General features: G+C 53.1%; 1 protein-coding gene across 1 annotated transcript in view; it reads left to right on the forward strand.

Annotated features, from left to right (window-relative positions):
* LOC121273152 (tumor necrosis factor receptor superfamily member 1A-like) overlaps positions 1 to 24,000 on the forward strand; it is a gene marked incomplete at its 3' end in the record, with an annotated part of 53,943 nt that overhangs the window by 9,807 nt on the left and 20,136 nt on the right. The window contains exon 2 of the mRNA XM_041180113.1: positions 12,106 to 12,204. Within this exon, the coding sequence (XP_041036047.1) occupies positions 12,106 to 12,204 (99 nt within the window). The remainder of the gene's footprint in view (positions 1 to 12,105; positions 12,205 to 24,000) is intronic.

The raw sequence follows: 24,000 nt of genomic DNA on the forward strand, positions 1-24,000 counted from the left end.
TACATGCACACTGTGGGTGAAATGTACACGTGCACAGTGGGTGAAATGTACACACACACTGTGGGTGAAATGTACACGCGCACTGTGGGTGAAATGTACATGCACACTGTGGGTGAAATGTACATGCACACTGTGGGTGAAATGTACACGTGCACAGTGGGTGAAATGTACACACACACTGTGGGTGAAATGTACACACACACTGTGGGTGAAATGTACACGCGCACTGTGGGTGAAATGTACACGCGCACTGTGGGTGAAATGAGTACGCGCACAGTGGGTGAAATGTACATGCACACTGTGGGTGAAATGTACATGCACACTGTGGGTGAAATGTACATGCACACTGTGGGTGAAATGTACATGCGCACTGTGGGTGAAATGTACACGTGCACAGTGGGTGAAATGTACATGCACACTGTGGGTGAAATGTACATGCACACTGTGGGTGAAATGTACATGCACACTGTGGGTGAAATGTACACGTGCACAGTGGGTGAAATGTACACACACACTGTGGGTGAAATGTACACACACACTGTGGGTGAAATGTACACGCGCACTGTGGGTGAAATGAGTACGCGCACAGTGGGTGAAATGTACATGCACACTGTGGGTGAAATGTACATGCACACTGTGGGTGAAATGTACATGCACACTGTGGGTGAAATGTACACGTGCACAGTGGGTGAAATGAGTACGCGCACAGTGGGTGAAATGTACACACACTGAGTGAAATGAATATACCTTCGCTCTCCCTCTCTCCAGCACCCCCTCTCCCCAGTGCCCCCTCTCCCCAGTGCCCCCTCTCCCCAGTGCCCCCTCTCCCCAGCGCCCCCTCTCTCTAGCGCCCCCTCTCTCCAATACCCCTGCTCTCCAATACCCCTGCTCTCCAATACCCCCTCTCCCCAATACCCCTTCTCTCCAGCGCCCCCTCTCTCCAATACCCCCTCTCTCCAGCGCCCCCTCTCTCCAATACTCCCTCTCTCCAGCGCCTTCGCTCTCCAATACCCCCGCTCTCCAATACCCCCTCTCTCCAGCGCCCCAGCTCTCCAGCGACCCGCTCACAGACAGTAAGCTGACATAAATCGCAATGTAATTGCAAACAAACTCTTTTGGTTCCGATGTCAGTTCAGGGACAGATATCGACCAGGAGACTGGCGATAACCGCAAAACCCTTCTCTAAACAGTACCAGGGGTTCGACAGTATAAACTGCAGGAGGCAGATGGGAAAAGCAACCGATCCACTCATGTGAAAGACAGCACCTCAAACAGGGCAACACTGCCTCTGTAATTCCACTGGAGCATTGAGAACCCACTGGCATTCAACACCAGATGGGCTTTCAACAGGGGAATGTGGTAGTCGGCAAGTTACAGACGGGAATCTGATTGGGGGGTTCGGGGTGGTTTATATATAGAGAATAACAGATACCCGGGAGTGAGTTACAGACTGGAATCTAATCGAGGGGTTCGGAGGGGTTTATATATAGAATAACAGATATCCGGGAGTGAGTTACAGACTGGAATCTAATCGAGGGGTTCAGGGGGTTTATATATAGAATAACAGATACCCGGGAGTGAGATACAGACTGGAATCTAATCGAGGGGTTCGGGGTGGTTTATTTATAGAGAATAACAGATACCCGGGAGTGAGTTACAGACTGGAATCTAATCGAGGGGTTCGGGATGGTTTATATATAGAATAACAGATACCCGGGAGTGAGTTACAGACTGTAATCTAATCGAGGGGTTCAGGGTGGTTTATATATAGAATAACATATACCCCAGAGTGAGTTACAGACTGGAATCTAATCGAGGGGTTTGGGGGGGTTTATATATAGAATAACAGATACCCGGGAGTGAGTTACTGAATGGAATCTAATCGAGGGGTTCGGTGGGGTTTATTTATAGAGAATAACAGATACCCGGGAGTGAGTTACAGACTGGAATCTAATCGAGGGGTTCGGGGTGGTTTATATATAGAATAACAGATACCCGGGAGTGTGTTACAGACTGGAATGTAATCGAGGGGTTCGGGCTGGTTTATACATAGAATAACAGATACCCGGGAGTGAGTTACTGAATGGAATCTAATCAATGGGTTCGGGGTGGTTTATATATAGAATAACAGATACCCGGGAGTGAGTTACAGACTGGAATCTAATCGAGGGGTTTGGTGGGGTTTATATATAGAATAACAGATACCCGGGAGTGAGTTACAGACTGGAATCTATCGAGGGGTTCAGGGGGTTTATATATAGAATAACAGATACCCGGGAGTGAGTTACAGACTAGAATATAATCAAGGGGTTCAGGGGGTTTATATATAGAATAACAGATCCTCGGGAGTGAGTTACAGACTGGAATCGAATCGAGGGTTGCGGGGGGGTTTTAGATAGAATAACAGATATCCGGGAGTGAGTAACAGACTGGAATCTAATCGAGGGGGTCGGGGGGGTTTATATATAGAATAACAGATACCCGGGAGTGAGTTACAGACTGGAATCTAACCGAGGGGTTCAGGGGGTTTATATATAGAATAACAAATACCCGGGAGTGAGTTACAGACTGGAATCTAACCGAGGGGTTCAGAGGGTTTATATATAGAATAACAGATACCCGGAAGTGAGTTACAGACTGGAATCTAACCGAGGGGTTCAGGGGGTTTATATATAGAATAACAGATACCCGGGAGTGAGTTACAGACTGGAATCGAATCGAAGTGATCAGGTGGGGGTTTATATATAGAATAACAGATACCCGGGAGTGAGTTACAGACTGGAATCTAATCGAGGGGTTCGGGATGGTTTATATATAGAATAACGGATACCCGGGAGTGAGTTACAGACTGTAATCTAATCGAGGTGTTCGGGGAGGTTTATATATAGAATAACAGATACCCGGGAGTGAGTTACAGACTGGAATCTAATCGAGGTGTTCGGGGAGGTTTATATATAGAACAACAGATACCCGGGAGTGAGTTACAGACTGGAATCTCATGGAGGGGTTCAGGGTGGTTTATATATAGAATAACAGATACCCTTTAGTGAGTTACAGACTGGAATCTAATCGAGGGGTTCGGGGGGGTTTATATATAGAATAACAGAAAACTGGGCGTGACCTACAGACTGGAATCTAAACGAAGGGTTTGGGGGGGTTTATATATAGAATAACCGATACCCGGGAGTGAGTTACAGACTGGAATCGAATCGAGAGGTTCGGGGGGCTTTATATATAGGATAACAAATTCCAGGGAGTGAGTTACAGACTGGAATCTAATCGAGGGGTTCGGGCTTATTTATATATAGAATAACAGATACCGGGGAATGAATTACAGACTGGAATCTAATCGAGGGTTTCAGTGTGATTTATATATAGAGTAACAGATACCCGGGAGTGAGTTAAAGACTGGAATCTCACGAGGGGTTCGGGGAGGTTTATGTATATAATAACAGATACCCGGGAGTGAGTTACAGACTGGAATCTAATCGAGGGGTTTGAGGGGGTTCATACATAGAATAACAGATACCCGAGAGTGAGTTACAGACTGGAATCTAATCGAGGGGATCGGGGTGGTTTATATATAGAATAACAGAAAACTGGGAGTGAGTTACAGACTGGAATCATTTCGAGGGGTTCGGGGGGGTTTATATATAGAATAACAGATACCTGGGAGTGAGTTACAGACTGGAATCTAATCGAGGGGTTCGGGGTGGTTTATATATAGAATAACAGATACCCGGGAGTGTGTTACAAACTGAAATCTAAACAAGGGGTTCGGGGGAATTTATTCATAGAATAATAGATACCCGGGAGTGAGTTACGGACTGGAATCGAATCGAAGCGTTCGGCGGGGGTGTTTATATATAGAATAACAAATTCCCAGGAGTGAGTTACGAACTGGAATCTAATCGAGTGGTTCGGGATGGTTTATACATAGAATAAAAGATACCTGGGTGTGAGTTGCAGACAGGAATCTAATCGAGGGGTTCGGGGGGTTTATATATAGAATAACAGATACCCGGGAGTGAGTTACAGACTGGAATCTAATCGAGGGGTTCGGGGGGTTAATATATAGAATAACAAATACCCGGGAGTGAGTTACAGACTGGAATCTAATCGAGGGGTTCCTGTTGATTTATATATAGAATAACAGATACCCGGAAGTGAGTTGCAGATTGGAATCTATTTGTGGTTTTCTAGGGGTTTATATATAGAATAACAGATACCCAGGAGTGAGTTACAGACTGGAATCTAATCAAGGGTTCCAGGGAGGTTTATATATGGAATAACAGATACCCAGGAGTGAGTTACAGACTGGAATCTAATCGAGGGTTTCGAGAGGGTTTATATATAGAATAAGAGAGACCCGGGCGAGAGTTACCGACTGGAATCTAATCGAGGGTTTCGGGGTGGTTTATATATAGAAGAGCAGATACCCGGGAGTGAGTTACAGACTGGAATCTAATCGAGGGGTTCGGGGTGGTTTATTTATAGAATAACAGATACCCGGGAGTGAGTTACAGACTGGAAGCTAATCGAGGGGTTCGGGCTGGTTTATAGATAGAATAACAGATACCCGGGAGTGAGTTACAGACTGGAATCTAATCGAGGGATTTCGGGGTGGTTTATATATAGAATAACAGATACCCGGCGTTGAGTTACAGACTGGAATCTAATTGTGGTGTTCTAGGGGTTTATAAATAGAATAACAGATACCCAGGAGTGAGTTACAGACTGGAATCTAATCAAGGGGCTCGGGGAGGTTTATATATAGAATAACAGATACCCGGGAGTGAGTTACAGACTGGAATCTAATCGAGGGGTTCGGGGGGGGTTTATATATAGAATAACAGATACCCGGGCGTGAGTTACAGACTGGAATCTAATCGAGGGGTTCGGGGGGGGGTGGTTTATATACGGAATAACAGATACCCAGCAGTGAGTTACAGACTGGAATCTAATCGAGGGGTTCGGGGTGGTTTATATATAGAATAACAGATACCCGGGAGTGAGTTACAGACTGGAATCTATTCGAGGGTTTCGGGGTGGTTTATATATAGAATAACAGATACCCGGGAGTGAGTTACAGACTGGAATCTAATCGAGGGGTTCGGGGGGGTGTGGTTTATATATGGAATAACAGATACCCAGCAGTGAGTTACAGACTGGAATCTAATCGAGGGGTTCGGGGTGGTTTATATATAGAATAACAGATACCCGGGAGTGAGTTACAGACTGGAATCTATTCGAGGGTTTCGGGGTGGTTTATATATAGAATAACCGATACCCGGGACTGAGTTACAGACTGGAATCTAATTGAGGGGCTCGGGGTGGTTTATATATAGAATAACAGATACCCGGGAGTGAGTTACAGACTGGAATCTAATCAAAGGGTTCGGGGTGGTTTATATATAGAATAACAGATACCCGGGAGTGAGTTACAGACTGGAATCTAATCGAGGGGTTCAGGGGGTTTATATATAGAATAACAGATACCCGGGAGTGAGTTACAGACTGGAATCTAATCAAAGGGTTCGGTTGGTTTATATATAGAATAACAGATACCCAGGAGTGGGTTACAGACTGGAATCTAATCGAGGGTTACGGGGTCGTTTATATATAGAATAACAGATACCCGGGGGTGAGATACAGGCTAGAATTGAATTGAAGTTTTCATGGCTGCTGCACAATCGGCTGTGCTGGGGTTTGTTTCTCCTTCATACTTCCTCTGCTAAGATGCTCTGGTTTACAGGATATCCTGTACATAAGTTCAGTTTGAGGTTGTGAATCAGCAGTTCTGAATTCTGAACTGAGCCCAGAACATTTTGGCAAAATACTCTACCCTGAGATATCATTGTTTATAATATCTGCAGAATTCCTGTCAACAATGGGTATGAATGGGAAGGGGTTTGGGATTGGGATTGTGTACAGTGGGAGTGAATGGGAAGGGGTTTGGGATTGGGATTGTGTACAGTGGGAGTGAATGGGAAGGGGTTTGGGATTGGGATTGTGTACAGTGGGAGTGAACGGGAAGGGGTTTGGGTCCATTGGGATTGTGTACAGTGGGAGTGAATGGGAAGGTGTTTGGGATTGGGATTGTGATCAGTGGGAATGAACGGGAAGGAGTTTCGGTCCAATGGGATTGTGTACAGTGGGAGTGAACGTGAAGGGGTTTGGAATTGGGATGGTGTACAGTCGGAGTGAACAGGAAGGGGTTTGGGATTGGGATTGTGTGCAGTGGGAGTGAACAGGAAGGGGTTTGGGATTGGGATTGTGTACAGTGGGAGTGAACGTGAAGGGGTTTGGAATTGGGATGGTGTACAGTGGGAGTGAACGGGAAGGGGTTTAGGTCCATTGGGATTGTGTACAGTGGGAGTGAATGGGAAGGGGTTTAGGTCCATTGGAATTGTGTACAGTGGGAGTGAACGGGAAGGGGTTTAGGTCCATTGGGATTGTGTACAGTGGGAGTGAATGGGAAGGGGTTTGGGTCCATTGGGATTGTGTACAGTGGGAGTGAACGGGAAGGGGTTTGGGATAGGGATTGTGCACAATGGGAGTGAACGGGAAAGGGTTTGGGATTGGGATAGTTTACAGTGGGAGTGAACAGGAAGGGGTTTGGGATTGGGATTGTATGAAGTGGGAGTGAACGGAAAGGGGTTTGGGATTGGGAATGTGTACAGTGGGAGTGAACAGGAAGGGGTTTGGGTCCATTGGGATTGTGTACAGTGGGAGTGAATGGGAAGGGGATTGGGTCCATTGGGATTGTGTACAGTGGGAGTGAAGGGGAAGGGGTTTGGATCCATTGGGATTGTGTACAGTGGGAGTGAATGGGAAGGGGTTTGGGATTGGGATTGTGTACAGTGGGAGTGAAGAGGAAGGGGTTTGGGATTGGGATTGTGTACAGTGGGAGTGAATGGGAAGGGGTTTGGGTCCATTGGGACTGTGTACAGTGGGAGTGAAAGGGAAGGGGTTTGGGTCCATGAGGATTGTATAAAGTGGGAGTGAACGGGAAGGGGTTTGGGTCCATTGGGATTGTGTACAGTGGTAGTGAACAGGAAGGGGTTTGGGATTGGGATTGTGTACAGTGGGAGTGAACGGAAAGAGGTTTGGGATTGGGATTGTGTACAGTGGGAGTGAACGGAAAGAGGTTTGGGATTGGGATTGTGTAGAGTGGGAGTGAACAGGAAGGGGATTGGGATTGGGATTGTATAAAGTGGGAGTGAACGGGAAGGGGTTTGGGATTGGGATTGTATAAAGTGGGAGTGAATGGGAAGGGGTTTGGGTCCATTAGGATTGTGTACATTGGGAGTGAACGGGAAGGGGTTTAGGTCCATTGGGATTGTGTACAGTGGGAGTGAAGGGGAAGGGGTTTGGGTCCATTGGGATTGTGTACATTGGGAGTGAACGGGAAGGGGTTTAGGTCCATTGGGATTGTGTACAGTGGAATGAATGGGAAGGTATTTGGGATTGGGATTGTGTACAGTGGGAGTGAACAGGAAGGGGTTTGGAATTGGGATTATATAAAGTGGGAGTGAACGGAAAGGGGTTTGGGATTGGGATTATGTACAGTGGGAGTCAACGGGAATGGGTTTGGGTCCATTGGGATTGTGTAAAGTGGGAGTGAATGGGAAGGGGTTTGGGTCCATTGGGATTGTGTACAGTGGGAGTGAACGGGAAGGGGTTTGGGTCCATTGGGATTGTGTACAGTGGGAGTGAACGGGAAATATTTTGGGATTGGGATTGTGTACAGTGGGAGTGAACGGGAAGAGGTTTGGGATTGTGTACAGTGGGAGTGAACGGGAAGAGGATTGGGATTGTGTACAGTGGGAGTGAACGGGAAGGGGTTTGGGATTGGGATTGTGTACAGTGGGAGTAAACGGGAAGGGATTTTGGATTGGGATTGTGTACAGTGGGAGTGAATGGGATGGGGTTTGGGACCATGGGGATTGTGTACAGTGAGAGTGAACAGGAAGGGATTTGTGATAGGTATTGTGTACAGTGGGAGTGGATGGGAAGAGGTTTGGGATTGGGATTGTGCTCAGTGGGAGTGAACGGGAAAGGGTTTTGGGATTGGGATTGTGCTCAGTGGGAGTGAACGGGAAAGGGTTTTGGGATTGGGATTGTGTACAGTGCGAGTGAACGGGAAGGGGTTTGGGTCCATTGGGACTGTGTACAGTGGGAGTGAATGGGAAGGGGTTTGGGTCCATTGGGATTGTGTACAGTGGGAGTGAACGGGAAGGGGTTTGGGATTGGGATTGTGTACAGTGGGAGTGAACGGGAAGGGGTTTGGGTCCATTGGGATTGTGTACAGTGGGAGTGAAAGGGAAGGGGTTTCGTCCATTGGGATTGTGGACTGTGGGAGTGAATGGGAAGGTGTCTGGGATTGGGATTGTGTACAGTGGGAGTGAATGGGAAGGGGTTTGGGTCCATTGGGATTGTGTACAGTGGGAGTGAAAGGGAAGGGGTTTCGTCCATTGGGATTGTGGACTGTGGGAGTGAATGGGAAGGTGTCTGGGATTGGGATTGTGTACAGTGGGAGTGAATGGGAAGGGGTTTGGGATTGGGATTGTGTACAGTGGGAGTGAACGGGAAGGGGTTTGGGTCCATTGGGATGTGTACAATGGGAGTGAATGGGAAGTGGTTTGGGTCCATTGGGATTGTGTACAGTGGGAGTGAACGGGAAGGGGTTTGGGTCCATTGGGATTGTGTACAATGGGAGTGAATGGGAAGGTGTTTGGGTCCATTGGGATTGTGTACAGTGGGGGTGAATGGGAAGTGGTTTGGGTCCATTGGGATTGTGTACAGTGGGAGTGAACGGAATGTGGTTTGGATCCATTGGGATTGTGTACAGTGGGAGTGAATGGGAAGGGGTTTGGGATTGGGATTGTATAAAATGGGAGTGAACAGGAAGGGGTTTGGTCCATTGGAATTGTTTACAGTGGGAGTGAACGGGAAGGGGTTTGGGATTGGGATGGTGTACAGTGGGAGTGAGCGGGAAGGAGATTGTGGTCCATTGCGAGTGTGTATATCTGCAGTGCTTGTTGAGGGTTAATTTGTTGCTTGAATTTGAGATCCGGCCCGGTGGGATGCGATTAGCCTTGACTTGCTGACATGTTGCCTGTATCTATGGAAAACTCCTCCTTTTTGCTTTTGGAATTGTTTACATCTGTCCAACAAGCAGTGATTCCTTCAAATCCTTTGAACGAAATGGCTGTAGGCTGGATCAGAGTTATTGGTGAACCTCGTTATGGCTGAAAGCCCAGACTATTCTGGGAAATGACTGTGAAAACAGTAAATGGCACGTAGGATTGTGAAATCAGTCTTCACTGTACTTAGGAACAGATCATGTTACACTGGAGGGGGTGTGAATTATTTCTCACTGTTACATTGAGGGGTGTGGGGTATATCAGAGTGTTACAGTGAGGGGTGTGGGATATATCAGTGTGTTACAGTGAGGGGTGTGGGGTATATCAGAGCGTTACAGTGAGGGGTGTGGGATGTATCAGAGTGTTACAGTGAGGGGTGTGGGATATATCAGAGTGTTACAGTGAGGGGTGTGGGGTATATCAGAGTGTTACAGTGAGGGGTGTGGGTATATCAGAGTGTTACAGTGAGGGGTGTGGGGTATATCAGAGTGTTACAGTGAGGGGTGTGGGGTATATCAGAGTGTTACAGTGAGGGGTGTGGGTATATCAGAGTGTTACAGTGAGGGGTGTGAGATATATCACAGTGTTACAGTGAGGGGTGTGGGATATATCAGAGTGTTACAGTGAGGGGTGTGGGGTATATCAGAGTGTTACAGTGAGGGGTGTGGGTATATCAGAGTGTTACAGTGAGGGGTGTGAGATATATCACAGTGTTACAGTGAGGGGTGTGGGATATATCAGTGTTTCAGTGAGGGGTGTGGGATATATCCGAGTGTTACAGTGAGGGGTGTGGGTATATCAGAGTGTTACAGTGAGGGGTGGGGGTTATATCAGTGTTACAGTGAGGCGTGGGGGGTATATCAGTGTTACAGTGAGGGGTGGGGGGTATATCAGTGTTACAGTGATGGGTGGGGGGTATATCAGTGTTACAGTGATGGGTGGGGGGTATATCAGTGTTACAGTGATGGGTGGGGGGTATATCAGTGTTACAGTGAGGGGTGGGGGTTATATCAGTGTGTTACAGTGATGGGTGGGGGGTATATCAGTGTTACAGTGAGGGGTGTTTCTGCTGTTTTATGTTCAGACCTGGACCCTGGTTCCTGTGTCCCCTCCATTACCCGGTGTGAGTGGGTGAGGGTCTCGAGTTATCTCCCATTCACCCCCTTCCTCAATGTTCTGAAATGCCTCTTTGTATTTGTCCCTCCCCTTATCCTCACTCACACTCAGTCATTCCCTCGTCTCTGCCCCCCTCCTCCCTCATCTCCTCTTACCCCCCTCCTCCCTCTGTCCCTCACCCACCCCCATCCTCCCTCTGTCCCTCACCCACCACCTCCTCACTCTGTCCCTCACCCACCTCCTCCTCCCTCTGTCCCTCCTCCTCCCTCTGTCCCTCCTCCTCCCTCTGTCCCCCTCCTCCTACCTCTGTCCCCCTCCTCCTACCTCTGTCCCCCCTCCTCCTCCCTCTGTCCCCCCTCCTCCTCCCTCTGTCCCCCCCTCCTCCTCCCTCTGTCCCCCTCCTCCTCCCTCTGTCCCCCCTCCTCCTCCCTCTGTCCCCCCTCCTCCTCCCTCTGTCCCCCCTCCTCCTCCCTCTCTCCCCCCTCCTCCTCCCTCTGTCTCTCCCCCCTCCTCCCTCTGTCCCCCCTCCTCCTCCCTCTGTCCCCCTCCTCCTCCCTCTCTCCCCCCTCCTCCTCCCTCTGTCTCTCCCCCCTCCTCCTCCCTCTGTCTCTCCCCCCTCCTCCCTCTGTCTCTCCCCCCTCCTCCCTCTGTCCCCCTCCTCCTCCCTCTGTCCCCCTCCTCCTCCCTCTGTCCCCCCTCCTCCTCCCTCTGTCCCCCCTCCTCCTCCCTCTGTCCCCCCTCCTCCTCCCTCTGTCCCCGCTCCTCCTCCCTCTGTCCCCCCTCCTCCTCCCTCTGTCTCTCCCCCCTCCTCCTCCCTCTGTCTCTCCCCTTCCTCCTCCCTCTGTCTCTCCCCCTTCCTCCTCCCTCTGTCTCTCCCCCCTCCTCCTCCCTGTGTCTCTCCCCCCTCCTCCTCCCTCTGTCCTCCCCTCCTCCTCTGTCTCTCCTCCCTCCTCCACCCTCTGTCTCTCCCCCCTCCTCCTCCCTCTGTCCCTCCCCTCTCCTCCTCCCTCTGTCCCTCCCCGTCCTCCTCCCTCTGTCTCTCCCCCTCCTCTCCCCTCTGTCTCTCCCCCTTCCGCCATCTCTCCCCCCCTCCTCCCCCCCTCTGTCTCCCCACCCCCCTCCACCATCTCTCACCCCTCCTCCATTCAGTTTGAGGGAGAGAGGAGTAGGTCTGAGACTAAAGTTTTTAAACTTAAATTTCAAGGGCATGAAGACTGAGCTGGCCTAAGTGAATTGGAAAGTGACGTTGAGGGATAGGCGAACAGAGGCTGATATGTAAGGAGATATTTCAGATTGCACAAAATCGGCACATTCCATTGAGTAAGGAAATTCCAAGGGACGGACACACCATCTGTGGTTAACTAGAAAGGTCAAAGATAGCATCAGGTTTGATGAAAAAGTATATGGTTATGCAAAGATAGGTGAATGGGCCAGAAGATTGGAAGAGCTAAAGGTGATTAAAAGATTAACAAGGAGAGAAAAATTTAGCATGCGAGAGAAGCGAGCCAGAAATATAAAAGTTGTTCATAAATATTTGAGAAAGGAAAGATTTAACAAAGTGAGCATTGGTCCTCTAGAAATTGAATCTGGAGAATTGATAATGGAAAATGGTTAGGTGGCAAATGAACTGAATGGGTATTTTGCGTCAGCCTTTGCTATAGAAGATACAAGAGGCATCCCAGAAGCAGCTATAAACCGGATAGTGAAAGGGAGGGAGGAACTCAGAAAAATTACTGTCTCCAGCGAAGTGGTACTGAGAAAATTGTTGGAGCTGTGGGCTGTCCAGAGCCGGGGCCCTCATGGACTCCATCCCAGGGTCTGAAAAGGAGTGTCTCGTGAGATAGTTGATGCTCTGCTTTCTACTTCCCCAAACTCCCTCGATTCAGGGAGAGTCCCGTTAACTTGGAAGATAGCAAACCTAACTCGGTTGTTCAAGACTGTAAGCGGGGAACTACAGGCCAGTTTGCTTTAACATCTGTCGCAGGGAGAGTGTTAGATGCTATTATTAAAGACGTTATAGCACGGCAGGTGGATAAACCCAAGGTCATAGGGCAGAGTCTACATGGTTTGGTGAAAGGGAAATTGGGTTTAACCAACGTGTCGGAGTTATTTAAGGAAGTAACACGTTCTGTGGATAAAGGGGAACTGGTGGATGCGCTATACTTAGATTTCCAGAAGGCATTTGGTGAAGAGGTTATTGTGGAGAATCAAAGCTCGTGGTGTAGGGGGGGGGGGGGGTAACACATCGGCCTGGATCGATGTTGGGCTGGATCACAGGGAGCAGAGATGAGGCATCAACGGGTCCTTGTCCGAGTTGGCTGGATGTAAGGAGTGGAGTCCCACTGGGACCTCAACTCTCTACAATTTATCTCACTGATCTGGATGAAGGGGATTGACGGGGTGGTGGTGAAATTAGCTGTGGGGAATTAAGGTGGGAAAAAGCCATAAGGAGGCTACAGAGCAGATATCGGTGGGATAAGTGAGTGGGCAAAGGTCTGGCACATGGGGTAACATGTGGGGGGGGAATGTGAAATCCTCCCTTTTTGGCAGTTTAAGAATAAAAGGGAAGCCCCTTATCTAAACGGTGAGAGATTGCTGAGCTCTGAGGCGCAGAGGGATCTGGGTGTCCTAGTGCATGAACCTCCAAAGGTTCGTCTGCAGGGACAGCAGGTACTGAGGGTAGTGAATCGAACGTTATCGCTTATCGTGATGTGGGGAGGGGGATTGAATCTAAAAGGTGGGAGGTTATGCTTGACTTGGACAGGGCGCTGGTGAGACCACATCTGGAGTATTGGGTCCGGTACCGCTCTCCTTACTTAAGGAAGGGTTTAAATGCGTTGGGAGCAGTTCAGAGAAGGTCCAGCCAGACTCACACCAGGAATGGGTGGGTTGTCCCATGAGGAAAGGTGGGACAGACGAGGCTCGTACCCACTGGAGTTTAGAAGAGTGAGAGACGACTGGATGGAGATGTATGAGATCCTGAGGGGATCGGACAGGTCGGGTGTGGAGAAGACGTTTCCTCTTGTGGGAGAATCTAGAACGAGGGGGGTCGCTGGTTAAAAATGAGGGGTCACCCATTGAGGACGGAGATGAGGGGAGATTTATTCTCCCTGAGGGTGGAGAGTCTCTGGATCTCTCTCCCTCACGAGGATGTGGAAACAGAGCCTCTGAATATTTTCAAGGCCGAGCGAGATAGATTCTTGGTGGGCAAGGGGGTGATAGGCGATCGGGGGGTGGGAGGTGGGGTAGGAGGATGCAGACATCATGTTATTATCAGATCAGCCATGATCTTCTTAAATAGGGAAGTAGGACTAAGAGGCTGAACGATCTACTCCCTCTCCCTGTTTGTTAGTGTCTTACCCCTCTCTCGATTTCCTTTTCTCTCTCTCTCGCTCCCTGTGTGTCTCTCTCTCGCTCCCTGTGTGTCTCTCTCTCGCTCCCTGTGTGTCTCTCTCTCGCTCCCTGTGTGTCTCTCTCTCGCTCCCTGTGTGTCTCTCTCTCGCTCCCTGTGTGTCTCTCTCTCGCTCCCTGTGTGTCTCTCTCTCGCTCCCTGTGTCTCTCTCTCACTCCCTGTGTGTCTCTCTCTCGCTCCCTGTGTCCCTCTCTCTCTCGCTCCCTGTGTCTCTCTCGCTCCCTGTGTGTCTCTCTCGCTCCCTGTGTGTCTCTCTCGCTCCCTGTGTGTCTCTCTCACTCCCTGTGTGTCTCTCTCACTCCCTGTGTGTCTCTCTCACTCCCTGTGTGTCTCTCTCTCGCTCCCTGTGTCTCTCTCTCGCTCCCTGTGTCTCTCTCTCGCTCCCTGTGTCTCTCTCTCGCTCCCTGTGTCTCTCTCTCGCACCCTGTGTCTCTCTCTCTCGCTCCCTGGGTCTCTCTCTCGCTCCCTGTGTCTGTCTCTCTCTCTCGCTCCCTGTGTCTCTCTCTCGCTCCCTGTGTCCCTCTCTCTTGCTCTCTGTGTCCCTCTCTCGCTCCCTGTGCCTCTCTCTCTCTCGATCTCTGTTTCTCTCTCTCTTGCTCCCTGTGTCTCTCTCTCGCTCCCTGTTTCTCTCTCTCTCGCTCCCTGTGTCTTTCTCTCGCTCCCTGTGTCCCTCTCTCTCTCGCTACCTGTGTCTGTCTGTCTCGCTCCCTGTGTCTGTCTCGCTCCCTGTGCCTGTCTGTCTCTCGCTCCCTGTGTCTTTCTCTCGCTCCCTGTGTCCCTCTCTCTCTCGCTACCTGTGTCTGTCTGTCTCGCTCCCTGTGTCTGTCTCGCTCCCTATGTCTGTCTCGCTCCCTGTGTCTGTCTATCACTCCCTGTGTCTGTCTCTCTCTCGCTCCCTGTGTCTGTCTCTCTCGCTCCCTGTGTCTGTCTCTCTCGCTCCCTGTGTCTGTCTCTCTCGCTCCCTGTGTCTGTCTCTCTCGCTCCCTGTGTCTGTCTCTCGCTCCCTGTGTCTGTCTCTCGCTCCCTGTGTCTGTCTCTCGCTCCCTGTGTCTGTCTCTCGCTCCCTGTGTCTGTCTCTCGCTCCCTGTGTCTCTCTCGCTTCCTGTGTGTCTCTCTCACTCCCTGTGTCTCTCTCTCACTCCCTGTGTGTCTCTCTCTCGCTCCCTGTGTCTCTCTCTCGCTCCCTGTGTCTCTCTCTCGCTCCCTGTGTCTCTCTCTCGCACCCTGTGTCTCTCTCTCTCGCTCCCTGGGTCTCTCTCTCGCTCCCTGTGTCTCTCTCTCTCTCTCGCTCCCTGTGTCTCTCTCTCGCTCCCTGTGTCCCTCTCTCTTGCTCTCTGTGTCCCTCTCTCGCTCCCTGTGCCTCTCTCTCTCTCGATCTCTGTTTCTCTCTCTCTTGCTCCCTGTGTCTCTCTCTCACTCCCTGTTTCTCTCTCTCTCACTCCCTGTTTCTCTCTCTCTCGCTCCCTGTGTCTTTCTCTCGCTCCCTGTGTCCCTCTCTCTCTCGCTACCTGTGTCTGTCTGTCTCGCTCCCTGTGTCTGTCTCGCTCCCTGTGTCTGTCTCGCTCCCTGTGTCTGTCTCGCTCCCTGTGTCTGTCTCGCTCCCTGTGCCTGTCTGTCTCTCGCTCCCTGTGTCTTTCTCTCGCTCCCTGTGTCCCTCTCTCTCTCGCTACCTGTGTCTGTCTGTCTCGCTCCCTGTGTCTGTCTCTCTCTCGCTCCCTGTGTCTGTCTCTCTCGCTCCCTGTGTCTGTCTCTCTCGCTCCCTGTGTCTGTCTCTCTCGCTCACTGTGTCTGTCTCTCGCTCCCTGCGTCTGTCTCTCGCTCCCAGTGTCTGTCTCTCGCTCCCAGTGTCTGTCTCTCACTCCCTGTGTCTGTCTGTCGCTCCCTGTGTCTGTCTCTCTCGCTCCCTGTGTCTGTCTGTCTCTCGCTCCCTGTGTCTGTCTCTCGCTCCCTGTGTCTGTCTCTCGCTCCCTGTGTCTGTCTCTCTCGCTCCCTGTGTCTGTCTCTCACTCCCTGTGTCTGTCTGTCTCTCGCTCCCTGTGTCTGTCTGTCTCTCGCTCCCTGTGTCTGTCTGTCTCTCGCTCCCTGTGTCTGTCTCTCGCTCCCTGTGTCTGTCTGTCTCGCTCCCTGTGTCTGTCTGTCTCGCTCCCTGTGTCTGTCTGTCTCGCTCCCTGTGTCTCTCTCTCGCTCCCTGTGTCTGTCTGTCTCTCGCTCCCTGTGTCTGTCTCTCTCGCTCCCTGTGTCTGTCTCTCACTCCCTGTGTCTGTCTGTCGCTCCCTGTGTCTGTCTGTCGCTCCCTGTGTCTGTCTGTCGCTCCCTGTGTCTGTCTCTCTCGCTCCCTGTGTCTGTCTCTCTCGCTCCCTGTGTCTCTCTCTCACTCCCTGTGTCTGTCTCTCGCTCCCTGTGTCTGTCTGTCTCTTGCTCCCTGTGTCTGTCTGTCTCTCGCTCCCTGTGTCTGTCTCTCTCGCTCCCTGTGTCTGTCTCTCTTGCTCCCTGTGTCTGTCTGTCTCTCGCTCCCTGTGTCTGTCTCTCTCGCTCCCTGTGTCTGTCTCTCTCGCTCCCTGTGTCTGTCTCTCTTGCTCCCTGTGTCTCTCTCTCGCTCCCTGTGTCTCTCTCTCGCTCCCTGTGTCTCTCTCTCGCTCCCTGTGTCTCTCTCTCGCTCCCTGTGTCTCTCTCTCGCTCCCTGTGTCTGTCTCTCTCTCGCTCCCTGTGTCTGTGTCTCGCTCCCTGTGTCTGTCTTTCTCACTCCCTGTGTCTGTCTGTCGCTCCCTGTGTCTGTCTGTCGCTCCCTGTGTCTGTCTGTCGCTCCCTGTGTCTGTCTCTCTCGCTCCCTGTGTCTGTCTCTCTCGCTCCCTGTGTCTGTCTCTCTCGCTCCCTGTGTCTGTCTCTCTCGCTCCCTGTGTCTGTCTCTCACTCCCTGTGTCTGTCTCTCACTCCCTGTGTCTGTCTCTCACTCCCTGTGTCTGTCTCTCGCTCCCTGTGTCTGTCTGTCTCTTGCTCCCTGTGTCTGTCTGTCTCTTGCTCCCTGTGTCTGTCTGTCTCTCGCTCCCTGTGTCTGTCTCTCTCGCTCCCTGTGTCTGTCTCTCTCGCTCCCTGTGTCTGTCTCTCTCGCTCCCTGTGTCTGTCTCTCTCGCTCCCTGTGTCTGTCTCTCTCGCTCCCTGTGTCTGTCTCTCGCTCCCTGTGTCTCTCTCTCGCTCCCTGTGTCTCTCTCTCGCTCCCTGTGTCTCTCTCTCGCTCCCTGTGTCTGTCTCTCGCTCCCTGTGTCTGTCTCTCGCTCCCTGTGTCTGTCTCTCGCTCCCTGTGTCTGTCTCTCGCTCCCTGTGTCTGTCTCTCGCTCCCTGTGTCTGTCTCTCTCTCGCTCCCTGTGTCTGTGTCTCGCTCCCTGTGTCTGTCTCTCTCACTCCCTGTGTCTGTCTCTCTCGCTCCCTGTGTCTGTCTCTCTCTCGCTCCCTGTGTCTGTCTCTCTCTCGCTCCCTGTGTCTGTGTCTCGCTCCCTGTGTCTGTCTGTGTCTCGCTCCCTGTGTCTGTCTGTCTCTCGCTCCCTGTGTCTGTCTCTCTCTCGCTCCCTGTGTCTGTCTCTCTCTCGCTCCCTGTGTCTGTCTGTCTCTCGCTCCCTGTGTCTGTCTGTCTCTCGCTCCCTGTGTCTGTCTGTCTCTCGCTCCCTGTGTCTGTCTGTCTCTCGCTCCCTGTGTCTGTCTGTCTCTCGCTCCCTGTGTCTGTCTGTCTCTCGCTCCCTGTGTCTGTCTGTCTCTCGCTCCCTGTGTCTGTCTGTCTCTCGCTCCCTGTGTCTGTCTCTCTCTCGCTCCCTGTGTCTCTCTCTCGCTCCCTGTGTCTGTCTCTCTCTCTCCCCCTGTGTCTGTCTCTCGCTCCCTGTGTCTGTCTCTCTCGCACCCTGTGTCTGTCTCTCGCACCCTGTGTCTGTCTCTCGCACCCTGTGTCTGTCTCTCGCTCCCTGTGTCTGTCTCTCGCTCCCTGTGTCTGTCTGTCTCTCGCTCCCTGTGTCTGTCTGTCTCTCGCTCCCTGTGTCTGTCTGTCTCTCGCTCCCTGTGTCTCTCTCGCTCCCTGTGTCTGTCTGTCTCTTGCTCCCTGTGTCTGTCTCGCTCCCTGTGTCTCTCTCGCTCCCTGTGTCTGTCTCTCTCTCTCCCTGTGTCTGTCTCTCGCTCCCTGTGTCTGTCTCTCGCTCCCTGTGTCTGTCTCTCGCTCCCTGTGTCTGTCTCTCGCTCCCTGTGTCTGTCTCTCGCTCCCTGTGTCTGTCTCTCGCTCCCTGTGTCTGTCTCTCTCGCTCCCTGTGTCTGTCTCTCTCGCTCCCTGTGTCTGTCTTTCTCGCTCCCTGTGTCTGTCTCTCTCGCTCCCTGTGTCTGTCTCTCTCGCTCCCTGTGTCTGTCTGTCTCTCGCTCCCTGTGTCTGTCTCGCTCCCTGTGTCTCTCTCTTGCTCCCTGTGTCTGTCTCTCTCTTGCTCCCTGTGTCTGTCTCTCTCTTGCTCCCTGTGTCTGTCTCTCGCTCCCTGTGTCTGTCTCTCGCTCCCTGTGTCTGTCTCTCGCTCCCTGTGTCTGTCTCTCTCGCTCCCTGTGTCTCTCTCTTGCTCCCTGTGTCTGTCTCTCTCTTGCTCCCTGTGTCTGTCTCGCTCCCTGTGTCTGTCTCTCTCGCTCCCTGTGTGTCTCTCTCGCTCCCTGTGTCTGTCTCTCGCTCCCTGTGTCTGTCTCTCGCTCCCTGTGTCTGTCTCTCGCTCCCTGTGTCTGTCTCTCGCTCCCTGTGTCTGTCTCTCGCTCCCTGTGTCTGTCTGTCTCTCGCTCCCTGTGTCTGTCTCTTGCTCCCTGTGTCTGTCTCTCGCTCCCTGTGTCTGTCTCTCGCTCCCTGTGTCTGTCTCTCTCTCCCTGTGTCTCTCTCGCTCCCTGTGTCTGTCTCTCGCTCCCTGTGTCTGTCCCTCGCTCCCTGTGTCTGTCTGTCTCGCTCCCTGTGTCTGTCTGTCTCTCGCTCCCTGTGTCTGTCTGTCTCTCGCTCCCTGTGTCTGTCTCTCGCTCCCTGTGTCTGTCTGTCTCTCGCTCCCTGTGTCTGTCTGTCTCTCGCTCCCTGTGTCTGTCTGTCTCTCGCTCCCTGTGTCTGTCTGTCTCTCGCTCCCTGTGTCTGTCTCTCTCTCGCTCCCTGTGTCTCTCTCTTGCTCCCTGTGTCTGTCTCTCTCTCCCCCTGTGTCTGTCTCTCGCTCCCTGTGTCTGTCTCTCTCGCACCCTGTGTCTGTCTCTCGCACCCTGTGTCTGTCTCTCGCTCCCTGTGTCTGTCTCTCGCTCCCTGTGTCTGTCTCTCGCTCCCTGTGTCTGTCTCTCGCTCCCTGTGTCTGTCTCTCGCTCCCTGTGTCTGTCTCTCGCTCCCTGTGTCTGTCTCTCGCTCCCTGTGTCTGTCTCTCGCTCCCTGTGTCTGTCTCTCGCTCCCTGTGTCTGTCTCTCTCTCGCTCCCTGAGTCTCTCTCTCTCTCCCTGTGTCTGTCTCTCGCTCCCTGTGTCTGTCTCTCTCGCTCCCTGTGTCTGTCTCTCTCGCTCCCTGTGTCTGTCTCTCTCGCTCCCTGTGTCTGTCTCTCTCGCTCCCTGTGTCTGTCTCTCTCGCTCACTGTGTCTGTCTCTCGCTCCCTGCGTCTGTCTCTCGCTCCCAGTGTCTGTCTCTCGCTCCCAGTGTCTGTCTCTCGCTCCCAGTGTCTGTCTCTCGCTCCCAGTGTCTGTCTCTCACTCCCTGTGTCTGTCTGTCGCTCCCTGTGTCTGTCTCTCTCGCTCCCTGTGTCTGTCTGTCTCTCGCTCCCTGTGTCTGTCTCTCGCTCCCTGTGTCTGTCTCTCGCTCCCTGTGTCTGTCTCTCTCGCTCCCTGTGTCTGTCTCTCACTCCCTGTGTCTGTCTGTCTCTCGCTCCCTGTGTCTGTCTGTCTCTCGCTCCCTGTGTCTGTCTGTCTCTCGCTCCCTGTGTCTGTCTCTCGCTCCCTGTGTCTGTCTCTCGCTCCCTGTGTCTGTCTGTCTCGCTCCCTGTGTCTGTCTGTCTCGCTCCCTGTGTCTGTCTGTCTCTTGCTCCCTGTGTCAGTCTGTCTCTCGCTCCCTGTGTCTGTCTCTCTTGCTCCCTGTGTCTGTCTCTCTTGCTCCCTGTGTCTGTCTGTCTCTCGCTCCCTGTGTCTGTCTCTCTCGCTCCCTGTGTCTGTCTCTCTTGCTCCCTGTGTCTCTCTCTCGCTCCCTGTGTCTCTCTCTCGCTCCCTGTGTCTCTCTCTCGCTCCCTGTGTCTCTCTCTCGCTCCCTGTGTCTGTCTCTCTCTCGCTCCCTGTGTCTGTGTCTCGCTCCCTGTGTCTGTCGCTCCCTGTGTCTGTCTGTCGCTCCCTGTGTCTGTCTGTCGCTCCCTGTGTCTGTCTCTCTCGCTCCCTGTGTCTGTCTCTCTCGCTTCCTGTGTCTGTCTCTCTCGCTCCCTGTGTCTGTCTCTCTCGCTCCCTGTGTCTGTCTCTCTCGCTCCCTGTGTCTGTCTCTCACTCCCTGTGTCTGTCTCTCACTCCCTGTGTCTGTCTCTCACTCCCTGTGTCTGTCTCTCACTCCCTGTGTCTGTCTCTCGCTCCCTGTGTCTGTCTCTCGCTCCCTGTGTCTGTCTGTCTCTTGCTCCCTGTGTCTGTCTGTCTCTTGCTCCCTGTGTCTGTCTGTCTCTCGCTCCCTGTGTCTGTCTCTCTCGCTCCCTGTGTCTGTCTCTCTCGCTCCCTGTGTCTGTCTCTCTCGCTCCCTGTGTCTGTCTCTCTCGCTCCCTGTGTCTCTCTCTCGCTCCCTGTGTCTCTCTCTCGCTCCCTGTGTCTGTCTCTCGCTCCCTGTGTCTGTCTCTCGCTCCCTGTGTCTGTCTCTCGCTCCCTGTGTCTGTCTCTCGCTCCCTGTGTCTGTCTCTCTCTCGCTCCCTGTGTCTGTGTCTCGCTCCCTGTGTCTGTCTCTCTCACTCCCTGTGTCTGTCTCTCTCGCTCCCTGTGTCTGTCTCTCTCGCTCCCTGTGTCTGTCTCTCTCGCTCCCTGTGTCTGTCTCTCTCGCTCCCTGTGTCTGTCTCTCTCGCTCCCTGTGTCTGTCTTTCTCGCTCCCTGTGTCTGTCTCTCTCGCTCCCTGTGTCTGTCTCTCTCGCTCCCTGTGTCTGTCTCTCTCGCTCCCTGTGTCTGTCTGTCTCTCGCTCCCTGTGTCTGTCTCGCTCCCTGTGTCTGTCTCTCTCGCTCCCTGTGTCTGTCTCTCTCGCTCCCTGTGTCTGTCTTTCTCGCTCCCTGTGTCTGTCTCTCTCGCTCCCTGTGTCTGTCTCTCTCTCGCTCCCTGTGTCTGTCTCTCTCTCGCTCCCTGTGTCTGTGTCTCGCTCCCTGTGTCTGTCTCTCTCTCGCTCCCTGTGTCTGTCTCTCTCTCGCTCCCTGTGTCTGTCTCTCTCTCGCTCCCTGTGTCTGTCTCTCTCTCGCTCCCTGTGTCTGTCTCTCGCTCCCTGTGTCTGTCTGTCTCTCGCTCCCTGTGTCTGTCTGTCTCTCGCTCCCTGTGTCTGTCTGTCTCTCGCTCCCTGTGTCTGTCTGTCTCTCGCTCCCTGTGTCTGTCTGTCTCTCGCTCCCTGTGTCTGTCTGTCTCTCGCTCCCTGTGTCTGTCTCTCTCTCGCTCCCTGTGTCTCTCTCTCGCTCCCTGTGTCTGTCTCTCTCTCTCCCCCCTGTGTCTGTCTCTCGCTCCCTGTGTCTGTCTCTCTCGCACCCTGTGTCTGTCTCTCGCACCCTGTGTCTGTCTCTCGCACCCTGTGTCTGTCTCTCGCTCCCTGTGTCTGTCTCTCGCTCCCTGTGTCTGTCTGTCTCTCGCTCCCTGTGTCTGTCTGTCTCTCGCTCCCTGTGTCTGTCTGTCTCTCGCTCCCTGTGTCTGTCTGTCTCTCGCTCCCTGTGTCTCTCTCGCTCCCTGTGTCTGTCTGTCTCTTGCTCCCTGTGTCTGTCTCTTGCTCCCTGTGTCTGTCTCTTGCTCCCTGTGTCTCTCTCGCTCCCTGTGTCTGTCTCTCTCTCTCCCTGTGTCTGTCTCTCGCTCCCTGTGTCTGTCTCTCGCTCCCTGTGTCTGTCTCTCTCGCTCCCTGTGTCTGTCTCTCTCGCTCCCTGTGTCTGTCTCTCTCGCTCCCTGTGTCTGTCTCTCTCGCTCCCTGTGTCTGTCTCTCTCGCTCCCTGTGTCTGTCTTTCTCGCTCCCTGTGTCTGTCTCTCTCGCTCCCTGTGTCTGTCTCTCTCGCTCCCTGTGTCTGTCTGTCTCTCGCTCCCTGTGTCTGTCTCGCTCCCTGTGTCTCTCTCTTGCTCCCTGTGTCTGTCTCTCTCTTGCTCCCTGTGTCTGTCTCTCGCTCCCTGTGTCTGTCTCTCGCTCCCTGTGTCTGTCTCTCGCTCCCTGTGTCTGTCTCTCGCTCCCTGTGTCTGTCTCTCTCGCTCCCTGTGTCTCTCTCTTGCTCCCTGTGTCTGTCTCTCTCTTGCTCCCTGTGTCTGTCTCTCGCTCCCTGTGTCTGTCTGTCTCTCGCTCCCTGTGTCTGTCTCTTGCTCCCTGTGTCTGTCTCTCGCTCCCTGTGTCTGTCTCTCGCTCCCTGTGTCTGTCTCTCGCTCCCTGTGTCTCTCTCGCTCCCTGTGTCTGTCTCTCGCTCCCTGTGTCTGTCCCTCGCTCCCTGTGTCTGTCTGTCTCGCTCCCTGTGTCTGTCTGTCTCTCGCTCCCTGTGTCTGTCTGTCTCTCGCTCCCTGTGTCTGTCTCTCGCTCCCTGTGTCTGTCTGTCTCTCGCTCCCTGTGTCTGTCTGTCTCTCGCTCCCTGTGTCTGTCTGTCTCTCGCTCCCTGTGTCTGTCTCTCTCTCGCTCCCTGTGTCTCTCTCTTGCTCCCTGTGTCTGTCTCTCTCTCCCCCTGTGTCTGTCTCTCGCTCCCTGTGTCTGTCTCTCTCGCACCCTGTGTCTGTCTCTCTCGCACCCTGTGTCTGTCTCTCGCTCCCTGTGTCTGTCTCTCGCTCCCTGTGTCTGTCTCTCGCTCCCTGTGTCTGTCTCTCGCTCCCTGTGTCTGTCTCTCGCTCCCTGTGTCTGTCTCTCGCTCCCTGTGTCTGTCTCTCGCTCCCTGTGTCTGTCTCTCGCTCCCTGTGTCTGTCTCTCGCTCCCTGTGTCTGTCTCTCGCTCCCTGTGTCTGTCTCTCGCTCCCTGTGTCTGTCTCTCGCTCCCTGTGTCTGTCTCTCGCTCCCTGTGTCTGTCTCTCGCTCCCTGTGTCTGTCTCTCGCTCCCTGTGTCTGTCTCTCTCTCGCTCCCTGAGTCTCTCTCTCTCTCCCTGTGTCTGTCTCTCTCGCTCCCTGTGTCTGTCTCTCTCGCTCCCTGTGTCTGTCTCTCTCGCTCCCTGTGTCTCTCTCTCGCTCCCTGTGTCTGTCTCTCGCTCCCTGTGTCTGTCTCGCTCCCTGTGTCTGTCTCTCGCTCCCTGTGTCTCTCTCTCGCTCCCTGTGTCTCTCTCTCGCTCCCTGTGTCTCTCTCTCGCTCCCTGTGTCTGTCTCTCGCTCCCTGTGTCTGTCTCGCTCCCTGTGTCTCTCTCTCGCTCCCTGTGTCTGTCTCTCACTCCCTGTGTCTGTCTGTCTCTCGCTCCCTGTGTCTGTCTCGCTCCCTGTGTCTGTCTCGCTCCCTGTGTCTGTCTCGCTCCCTGTGTCTGTCTCGCTCCCTGTGTCTGTCTATCACTCCCTGTGTCTGTCTCTCTCACTCCCTGTGTCTGTCTCGCTCCCTGTGTCTCTCTCGCTCCCTGTGTCTGTCTCTCGCTCCCTGTGTCTGTCTCGCTCCCTGTGTCTGTCTCTCGCTCCCTGTGTCTGTCTCTCGCTCCCTGTGTCTGTCTCTCGCTCCCTGTGTCTGTCTCTCGCTCCCTGTGTCTGTCTCTCGCTCCCTGTGTCTCTCTCTCGCTCCCTGTGTCTGTCTCTCACTCCCTGTGTCTGTCTGTCTCTCGCTCCCTGTGTCTGTCTCGCTCCCTGTGTCTCTCTCTCACTCCCTGTGTCTGTCTGTCTCTCGCTCCCTGTGTCTGTCTGTCTCTCGCTCCCTGTGTCTGTCTGTCTCTCGCTCCCTGTGTCTGTCTGTCTCTCGCTCCCTGTGTCTGTCTGTCTCTCGCTCCCTGTGTCTGTCTGTCTCTCGCTCCCTGTGTCTGTCTCTCGCTCCCTGTGTCTGTCTCTCGCTCCCTGTGTCTGTCTCTCTCGCTCCCTGTGTCTGTCTCTCGCTCCCTGTGTCTGTCTCTCGCTCCCTGTGTCTGTCTCTCGCTCCCTGTGTCTCTCTCTCGCTCCCTGTGTCTCTCTCTCGCTCCCTGTGTCTCTCTCTCGCTCCCTGTGTCTGTCTCTCGCTCCCTGTGTCTGTCT

The sequence above is a fragment of the Carcharodon carcharias genome, chromosome 40, assembly GCF_017639515.1.
Source record: "Carcharodon carcharias isolate sCarCar2 chromosome 40, sCarCar2.pri, whole genome shotgun sequence".
Lineage (NCBI taxonomy): Eukaryota > Metazoa > Chordata > Chondrichthyes > Lamniformes > Lamnidae > Carcharodon > Carcharodon carcharias.